Here is a 9,488-nt window from a genome sequence, read left to right as displayed (position 1 = left end):
AGCCGCCTCCTCGCCCTCCTGCCGCCGCGTCTCGGGGCGCTCCGTGCGGCGCTGCTGGGCGCCGACCCGGCAAGCCGCTTCCTCCTCCTCCTGCTGGCGCGTCTCGGGGCGCTCCGTGCGGCGCTGCTGGGCGCCAACCCGGCAAGCCGCCTCCTCGCCCTCCTGCCGCCGCGTCTCGGGGCGCTCCGTGCGGCGCTGCTGGGCGCCGACCCGGCAAGCCGCTTCCTCCTCCTCCTGTCGCGGCTCAGGGTGCTCCGCATGGCGCTGCTGGGCACTTTGCCAGTACTTCAGCAGCAGCACCAACAGCCAGTTCCGGGCGCCAAGCCGCAGCAGGAAGAGGAGGAGGCTTGCCAGGTCGGCGCCCACCGCCCCGAGCCTCCGGGAGTCAGCAGGAGGAGGAGGTGGCCTGCCGGGTCGGCGCCAAGCAGGGCCGTGTGCCCGCCCCAAGACAGCTGGACCAAGCAGCAGCAACACCGGCCGCGGCAAGAGGAGGCAGGTGCCCAGAACTATACAGTACTTAATTAAAAAAAAATAAGACACCCCCGAAAATAAGCCATAAGCTTATTTTCTTAAGTAAATAAATATAAGACGGTGTCTTATTTTATGAGAAACACGGTACTAAGCAAAGAGGTTTGTTTTCAGTATCAATCTGGAGGGAACCTGCAGCGCTTCACCCCCAAAACCTATTCTCAGTCACCCCAAGTTTGCATCATTTTAAGCAGCCTAGTTTGGGAAAGTTGGGGGCTGGTTGCCTTGTTGTCTCTGCTGCTTAAAACAATGAGGACCAGGAATCCTTCCCGATCCACTGCAGATCACACTTCTCCCCACCCCTGGCCTGTAAAGAAGTTGCTATGAAGGAGGAAAACTGCTTCCTGAGCTGCCCAGGGCTGGACCATCCCGGTGCCCTGCAGGGTCCTGCAAGGTGGAGGCAGTGGTCAGCCCCAGCCTTCCCCGCCTGCCGCCCATCTATTGTTAATTAATTAATTAATTAAACAATCAATCAATCCACCCCAAGCACGGGAACACTACGTGGGAATGCAGGCCAGCTGCCTTAAAAACCAGGCCTCGATTTCCCGCCCCACCTTTAAATAACAACGATATTTATACGGATACCTGCTTAAAGACAGGACTTGCGCCACATTTTGTCCTCGCGCCCCTGAACTGTTCTTATTCGGAGCGGGGAGTTTGCAAGCTGCCCGGAGAGCGGCAGGCAGCCGGCGGGGACCCCGGAAAGGAAGCAGCCGCCGCCCGCGACTCGCCTGGGCCAACCTGGCCTGGGCTGCGTGGCGCCGGCGCCGGCCGGTTAAAAGGGAAGCGGCCCTGCTCTGCCGCCGCCGCCGCCCCGCTGCGCCGCTCCCGAGGCGACAAAGACACCAAAGCGCGGCTCGCTTGGCCGGCGAGGGCCGCGGGGGCCGGGCGAGGGACTGAGGCCGCCCGGCCGGCGGGGCCCTTGAGAAGCAGCGCCGCCGACGGCTCCCTCCGCGGCGGCGCCTTTTGTGCCGGCCTCGCCCATTCAGCCGGGGCGCTCGGGCGTGTGACGGCAGCGCCCGACGCATTGTCCTCGCCCCGTTATTAATCGCCCTCAGGCGGGCAGAGGGGAGCAGCCGAGGGGGCTCCGGACTAAGGGAAGGCCGAGCGGGCGGGCGAGCGAGCGAGCGAGGACGGCTGCTCTTCCGTCAGCTCACGGGCCTCTCCTCTCCCTAGCCTGAGGCGACCTCAGCCGGCGAGCCCCGCTTCCTCGCCCGTCGCGGCGCCTCGGTGGACTCCCTGCCAGAAGTGGAAGGGGGCAGAAGGCGGAGAAGGGAATGCCGCCCGGAGCCTCGCTGTCGCCCGCCGCTTTTCCAGCCGGTGTGAGCTGGGGAAGAGACGAGAGAGGGAACAGCAGCGGCTCCTGAGGCAGCCGGCCCGGCGGGGAAGGCGAGGCTGGCGCGCTTGGGGAGCCCGTCGCCTTCGCGGGCTTCCGAGAACTTGGGCTTAAGGAGGCCGTGCGGATCCCGCTTTTTCTCGACCCGCAGGCAGCAGCACCCATCATACACACGTTCTCTCCCCCCCCCCGGGCACGCGTAGCAGGCGGGGAACGGCGCGCGCAAAACATCGCGCTCCGCCACCGTCGCCGCAGGATCGCGGAGGGGAGAAGCAGCCCGCGAGCCGCGCCCACGAAACCACAAGCCCCGCCGATGTTTTGGAAGGAGGAGGATCCGCCCCCCGAGTCCCCCTCTCTCCCCGCTCCCTTGAAGTCTTTCGCAAGCCCTGCCGCTTGTAACCCAATCTCTTTAAGATCTCCAGCAGCATTTTCTGAAGGGGGGGTGGCTTGCTTTCTTCTTTTTCCACAAGCTCAGGCTTCAGTGAGTGGCAGCCGCTCGGAGCCCGGAAAACAGGAGCCCGCCGGAGCCCTGCAGGCGCCTGGCGCAGGAGAAAGCCGATCCCGGGGCCGGAGCTCCCCCTTCCCCGCCTGCAGAAATCCAGGGCGCCTTCTGCCCCCTAGACCAGCACCTTGGTGGAGAGAAAGCCCCCGAATCTAGCCCATGGCCGGTGCCTAGTCTCTCTCGCCCACCCGTCTGCAGTCACATTAAAGCGAAACAAGCTACTCACCTGCGGCACGAGCAGAAAGTGCGGTGAACGGATTTCTAGGGAAGCTGCTAGAACTGCAACCGTCTGCACGTGAATTTGGGTTGGCGGCGGGGGCCCAGAAGCGCAACTGGACCTTGTTTCTGAACAAGCAAGCATAGATAAGAGCCTGGCTGCAAAGTGGGTGGGTGGGGAGTTAAGTACGGAAATGTTAGTGGATGCGTGTTTACTCCGAATGACCTAACAAAACAAAACAAAAAACCCTACTGAACCCTTGCTCCCCTGTAAATGTCAACAGTATTGCAGCTTACGTTGTGGACAGGCTGCAACTCCAGGTTGCAACTCCAGCTATGGCGACCCCCCCCCCTTCAGCACTCCAGTAGTTTTAATATTTGCATGGGACTCTGGTTCCTGAACAAGCTTACAATGCATTAATCCCAATTTGAACATACTTGCACCCCACACAGCACCTAACAGAGTCCCATAACACCTAAATAGAAAAAAAATCTAAAAAGTGAGGCCAATTCTCATACACATTTCCAATTGAAATAAATGGATTTACTCAAGTTATTGTGGCAAAGATTTGAATATGCAAGGTTTCAAAGCTAGGTATAGTTACTTCAGAGTAAGTAACTTTCAAGTCATTAGGCACAGGATCGCAGTACACTCAACCTATGCTTTCCCAAGGCGGTAGGAGTCCAAATAAGATCACTGAATTTTGCCTCAGCTAGGTTTATATAGCTAGATGGGAAGCTTTTCTGATAAGATCAGATTTGCACAGCTTTTTCATCCACATCACTTATTACTCAGATCCAGGACTGTGCTCTGAAATGGGGAGGCCTTTGTGCAATTTGTTTTGTTCTGAAAAGGAGGAACCCAATGGTAGCTATGTATTCTTGGAAGGACAGAAAGGGAAGTAGCTTCCCACTGCTGGCAACAAGGCTTACTTTTCAAGTACAGTATTAGATTTGGGGACCTATGAAAATACACCACCTTTGGTCTTCAGACCACAGAAATTAGTTATTTGCACTGCAAACCTAGGCACTTTACTTCCAAGTAAGTTCTTTAAAATCAGTTGGACTTCTTCACATAAGTGAGGACAATTCACACGGGAGTTCTGCACAACCTGCACTGAAATGCAAGGGTGGGGGGTGGGGGCCTAAGAGCCAGATTTGAGAAATAATGATAAAAATAATCAACAGGGACCCCAGATTCAGAGGGCTTGGATGGAATGAAACCTTACAGACCTTCCAGGACAGAAGGCAATATCCAACCATTCACCCCAAGGTCATTTAAAATTAATTTATTTATCAAATATAGCTATTAATATAAACGATAATAAATTTTCAACTGTACAGTATATTACACAGTACGCAGAGCCCTTCCACGGGGCTTGGTGGAAGAACAAGCGGCAAAGAGCAGCAGGTGCAGTCCTCGGGACCTGGAGGGGTTTGGGGGGGCGTGGTGTCCACAGTCTGACTCCTGTTCCCAAAAGGGCAGCCCAAGCCTGCAGAGTATTCCGGTCCTTCGAGAGAGGCTTTGCCTGGGCGAGTCCAGAGGACCTGCTCTCCTTCCTTCCCTGCTGCCTGGTGCCTCTCCATCGAGGGACCCGAGGGCTGACATATCTGACAGGCCTTCTCGCTAAGACCGGATCCTCTGGGGTGGAGGAGCCCTCCGGGATTCTAGGTGAGATGGTACATGCTGTAGCCCACGTGCGCCGCGTAGAGTCCCACGGGGGTGACAGGCAGGCCGGCTCGCGGAAAGGGCCCCGAGGAGGCGTACAGAGAGGCACCCGCCACCGCCGGGCCGCCCAAGGGGAAGGAGATACCAAAGGCGGCGGGCGGCAGCATGGGCTTGGCTGCCATCTTCAGCTTCTCCAGCTCGGCCTCCTGCAGCCGCTTGGCCTTGGCGCGCCGGTTCTGGAACCAGATCTTGACCTGCGTCTCGGTGAGGCTCAGCGAGCTGGAGAACTCCGCGCGCTCCGCGATGGACAAGTACTGCTTCTGGCGGAACTTCCTCTCCAGCGCCAGCAGCTGCGCCGTCGTGAAGGGCGTCCGCGGCTTGCGGTTGGTCTTGTGCTTGCGCAGGGTGCAGGCCGGCGGGCTGGCGCGCCCTGCGGAGACAGCGAGCGACACCTGGTAAGGCCGTTCCCAAAGACACCCCGGCGCGCCAGCGGGGAGAGCCGCCCCGCCACCCGGTCCCGACCGCCACCCCGAGCAAAAGGCACAACAATCCCAGGAAGGCGATGGAGCCCGGCTGACGCGCAGGATCAGACCACCTGGTCACCCCACAATCCCAAAAGGCTTTGCAGGCTCGCCTCGGCGGAAGAGCTCTCAAAGCGCAGGAGGACCCGCAATCCTGGGGAAATTTATCAGGAAATAAGCATCGCTGGCTGAACTCAGTGGGATGTACTTCAGAGTAAACATGTTTTAGAAACCGGCTGTAAGGCGGATCTCGTTTGACAGCTTGCTCTGGTTAAACCGTCATCTAGTTAAACCACAGTAAGGCAATTTAGCTCTATTGAAGTTAATGGACCAAATTGGTATTAAATACAGTGCTTCTGGTTATTTAAACTGTAAGGCAAATTTCTTCGGGATTTTCCCGATTAGAAAATTTCAAGAGCTGGGTTCTAAATTCAGCTGAGCGGGATTAACAATGCTTCAGAGTAACTGGAGTCTGAACCTGGAGGATGTACAGTGGTACAATCCTAAACACACTTAAGAGCGAGCCATGTTAAAATGCAGAAGGACTTTCAAAAGGATTGCATCTTGCATTTTATTGAAGCAGAGCTCTTCCCGGATGAGAAAGCCAAGTCGACTTACAGCCAGGGGCACATTTTGCAACTGAACAAATGGATGCTCGAACTCCCCCCCCCCCCGAATTGTACAGATTTAAATAACAAGGCGACTTTTAGCTGGATGAGAGAGAGAGGTCGTTCTGACAACCCCAATCAGCCTGATCCCACCCACTCGCTTTAAAAGGCCTTATTCCCACGTAAGCGAATGGGATTGCAGCCTTCCAAGAGGCGCCTGGGTGTCACGCGAAGCCACGCCGCCACCACAGCCAACCCCTCCAAAAGGCTTATCCCTGGAGGAGGACGCGCGTGGCCCCCAAAATGCTGCGTTTTCTTTAAGAGGTTGGGTGCATTTATTAGTGCTCCAGATAGAAGAATAAAGTATTGGGGCAGTTCATAAGAAGGGGAAAGCGGGGTTGGGGGAGGAAGGAAACCATAAATTATTGAACTAAAGGGGAAAAAAATTAAAAAATGAAAAGGGCAGGTCCTGTCACTCACATCCCGTTTATGGCACTCTTGGGAAACAGAGTGCGCATGTCATTAATTAGGGAGTCCGTGAGGACGCTGTTTGTTCCTTTTATGGCCTGTTTTAAGAACGACTCTCGGCATTCCGACCCACACCCTTTTGAGCGGAAGAATTTAGACTGCTAAACACACTTACTTGAAAATAAAGCCTGTCAGGTTTAATGGATTCTAGTTAATTGTTTTAAATCATAGCCTCAAGTCAAGTTGAATCCAAGTGAAGCATTTCCATTGTGAAGATAAACTCACAAAAGTTGTAGATCGCTTTCAATCTTTCCATTAGCAGAAAATACACCGGAGCTACTGTAGTCGTAGGTACCTTTACTTGGGAGTAATTCCCACTGACACTCATCGCTTTGAGTTAAAAGTGCACAGGCCGGGACTGCCAGCTTTGATGAAATCCTTTGGAGAAATTCCAACGGGAAGCCCTCCCAGCAAACCCCCATTGAAGGGAAAGAGCCACAGTTGACCAGCGCAGGCCTCGGGAATGAACCGAGTATCTTTGCTGCAGATTTTCCCGGTGGATTTGGCCCTTTTTAAGTTAAGGCTACCCACGGTAGGACGCTAAGCTGACCTGGAGAATATATTCTTCCTAATATGTTTAATTTCGATAATCTTTGAAGATATACTCTCATAACTCTTTTCCCCACCCCTTCCCTTCTAGATTCTGTGCATTGCACAGGGGAAGCCATACATAGCAGGACAACAATTACAATATAGGATAGATTCTCTTTTCACATTCCGTTTGCAATAATTTGGAAGATTGCTTTAAAAAAACAAAAACAAAAAAACCCTTATTACCTCCTGGTATCTGGGCAACATTTTAAAAATTGCAATTACAGGGGTTGAGAATCCAGCTGGAAAAGAGACCCCTAATTAATCCAGAACAACATGGGCCCAGAACAAAAAAATACCAGAGAAGCCTGTTTTGTTACTTTCAGTTGCTTTTCGCTTTTTACACATCGGTAGGAAGTCCAAGAGATCACTTTTCAAGGAAGAAACACCTAACTTCAAAAGTGAGGCTGCTGGACATTTTAGAAACGGTTCAAATCAGAGCGATCTATTGAAGTGGAATTTAGCATCGCTAGAAATGTTATGAGCATTTTCTCCAAAGCCACCTCTGCCCGAATTCTCCTACTCACTGACAAAGGAATTTCCACGGACACAAGTAGGAGTTAGAGCACATTAAAATAGCGCCCTTAAAATATTTTAATTGCTAAAATACTCTTGTTTTAATCCACGGGAGAGAAAAGGAGGCAGAAAAGCCCCCGCTAATTCCTCTCCTGCTCAGGCCGATCCAGAAACAAAGCAACTTTCTTTAAAACGAATTACTGAGGTTTAGGCGGATTGTGCGACAGGGCTGGGTCTACATGGACTCCGCCACCTTCAATCCCAATACGTTTGCTGAGAAACGTAAACTACTTTGAGTTGGAAGTTAAGTTCCCTGGACCACAGGATGTTTTGTGGAAGGTCTCACAGGGAAAACAAGATTGAAACCCTACACGTGGGAGTCTTCCCAAATGAACTCGGTGGGACTTATTTCTCAGTAGTGATGGAAAGGATTCCGCTGTAATTGATTCTGTTTCCCAACAGCGCAATTTAAGGACCATTAACAAGAAGCGCAGTAGAAATAAGCAGCCGAAACTCATCGGATTTCCTTATTACGTTTTCCTATTTGTTTAGCATTTTTTTATTTAAAAAGTGCTCATAGCGATTTTCTGTTCTCCAGACGATGTGCAACCGCAGCGGTTTAAAAATGTCCTTACCCAGGTTGTCTGTCTCTCTCTCAGCCCAAAAACGGGCTCTTTGGTGGCGGAAAAGGCCCTGAAACCCGGAAGTCCCTGGCACCCCTCCCCCTCCTCCGGGAAAGTGGTGACTGGTTCAGAAACCAGGTCCAAGGAACCAGCGACCTTTCATTCCCAGCTCAGTGAAGGAGACCTTCCCTGGGACCCTGAGCTCTCTGGGCAACTGGGTCCCGGGGACAGGACGAGCGTGTCAGCTGGCAGGACCCGGCCAGCAATGTTTACCAACAGCTGTCGCTGTCTGAAAAGGCCCCTCTCTACCGAGAGTCCAAGCTTCAAGGCAGCAGGGAATTAAGATTGCGGGAAAAAGTGAGATGGTACCCCAAGCGGGCTCTACAGAAGCGACACGATCTGCAATCAACGCAACTCCACAGCATCCGGGCTGGAGGCAGCTTGCCGCTGCTTCACGGCCAAGTCAAGCAGCAGCGGAAGGAAGGCAGGAGCTGCATAGAAGCTGCTCTGGTTCTAAGCATATTCTAAAAAGGTCGCATCGATCTCAGCTTCCGGGCTGCTTGGCGCTCTCGGCTTTAAGTAGGCTAAAACGCCGCTATCCGACTAACACTTTGACTTGGAAACAAGGCCTCTGGAGACCAAGGATTGGTTTAAGCAAGGGGAAGCCGATCCTATTAGAAACCGGTGCTCCTTACTTCCAAGTAAACACATTTTGAGCGTGCCTGCCCCTTTCGTGCTAGGAATTAAGGCCGGGCACCTAACGCGCTTTGAGTTGGTGGCCGGTTTGTTTGTTTGCTTTTGTATTTTGTATAACTAACAACTAAAGTTCCACGAGCGAAAGCAGCAACCTGGAACATCTCTCCGACGCTCAATACATGAATTTACTTGAAAGTAAAAAGTCCCCTTGTCTTAAGTGACAGCCGAGACCGGCTTCCCCATCATCAACTGGGCGGCGCGTGGCTACCGCAGCGTTTTGGCTACTTGCTTCCTGGCCAAGTCCTCGTGCGCTTCCCCGGCTGCTCACTTACTTGGCGGCGGCGGAGAGAAGCGGGGGCTTTGCATCCAGGGCGTCCGCTCCGGCTTCTCGGGGCTCTCGGCTTTGGCGAGCGCCTCTTCGGGCACTTGGACTAATCCCCCGACAGCAAAATGGCTGGCGATGGCGAGCGCCGAGGCCGGTCTCTCCGGCGCCGCGGCAGAGGGCGCCCCCATCCTGGGACTGAGGGTCCTCGGGTGCGCCGACGGCTCCCCCCGCTCGGGCCCGCTGGGCAAGCTGCCGGGCTTTCTGCGATCGGCCATGAGCGCCTCGACGCTGAAGGGTAGAAGAGCCGGAGCCGCCTTAGGCTTGTCGCCGCCGCCGCCGCCGCCCTCCTCCCGGCCCATGGTGGCCCCTGGAGGCCCCGTCGGGCCGGGCTTGCCGAAGGCTGGCGCGGGTGGCTCCTCGCTTCCCCCCGCGCTCTGAGCAGAAGTCATTTCCAGCGCCGGGGCCATGCAGCTCCCCCCGTCCCCCCGCCGGCGCTCCAGCTCTCGCAGCCGTTGCTCATGGAGGTGGGCGCGTAGTCAGAGCCAGGCCCTGCCCGCGCTCCCAGCTGCGCGGCGCCTTCGCTCGTCAGGGCTCCGCTTTGCGAGGCCCGGGACCGAGCCCGGCGGGCTAATAAAGCCAGGCCGCCCCCGACGGCGGCCAATCCGCGCTCCGAAGGGGGGGGGGGGTCCCGCTGCCTTCCCATTGGGTGCGGCGCGCAAGAGAGCGCGCGAGGAGGACCAGGAGGCGGAGGAAGAGGAGGCGGCATCGCCCGGCGCGGCCGCGAAGCCGGGAAGAAACTTTGCTCTGCAGTAGCCAGGAGCAATTGCGC

The 9,488-nt window shown here is 55.1% G+C and overlaps 1 protein-coding gene across 1 annotated transcript; it reads right to left on the bottom strand.

Moving 5' to 3' along the window:
* Nucleotides 1–4,224: 4,224 nt before the first annotated feature.
* MSX1 (msh homeobox 1) lies at nucleotides 4,225–9,205 on the bottom strand. The gene is made up of 2 exons (XM_033160851.1): nucleotides 8,667–9,205; nucleotides 4,225–4,681 (listed from the first exon to the last, which is right to left on the bottom strand). The coding sequence occupies exons 1-2, from the start codon at nucleotides 9,124–9,126 to the stop codon at nucleotides 4,251–4,253; spliced, it is 891 nt and encodes a 296-aa protein (XP_033016742.1). The 5' UTR covers nucleotides 9,127–9,205; the 3' UTR covers nucleotides 4,225–4,250.
* Nucleotides 9,206–9,488: the final 283 nt, after the last annotated feature.

This window comes from Lacerta agilis, chromosome 9 (genome assembly GCF_009819535.1).
Source record: "Lacerta agilis isolate rLacAgi1 chromosome 9, rLacAgi1.pri, whole genome shotgun sequence".
NCBI classification, from domain to species: domain Eukaryota; kingdom Metazoa; phylum Chordata; class Lepidosauria; order Squamata; family Lacertidae; genus Lacerta; species Lacerta agilis.
The sequence above is the reverse complement of the archived record's forward strand: the minus strand, read 5'-3'. Positions and strand labels throughout refer to the sequence as shown.

Excerpts from the sequence above, each read along its gene's own strand:
- MSX1 (XM_033160851.1), bottom strand. The coding sequence starts at position 9,126 with ATGGCCCCGGCGCTGGAAATGACTTCTGCTCAGAGCGCGGGGGGAAGC. Across the intron at positions 4,682-8,666 it reads CTTCTCTCCGCCGCCGCCAA|GGCGCGCCAGCCCGCCGGCC; the intron begins GTAAGTGAGCAG and ends CTGTCTCCGCAG.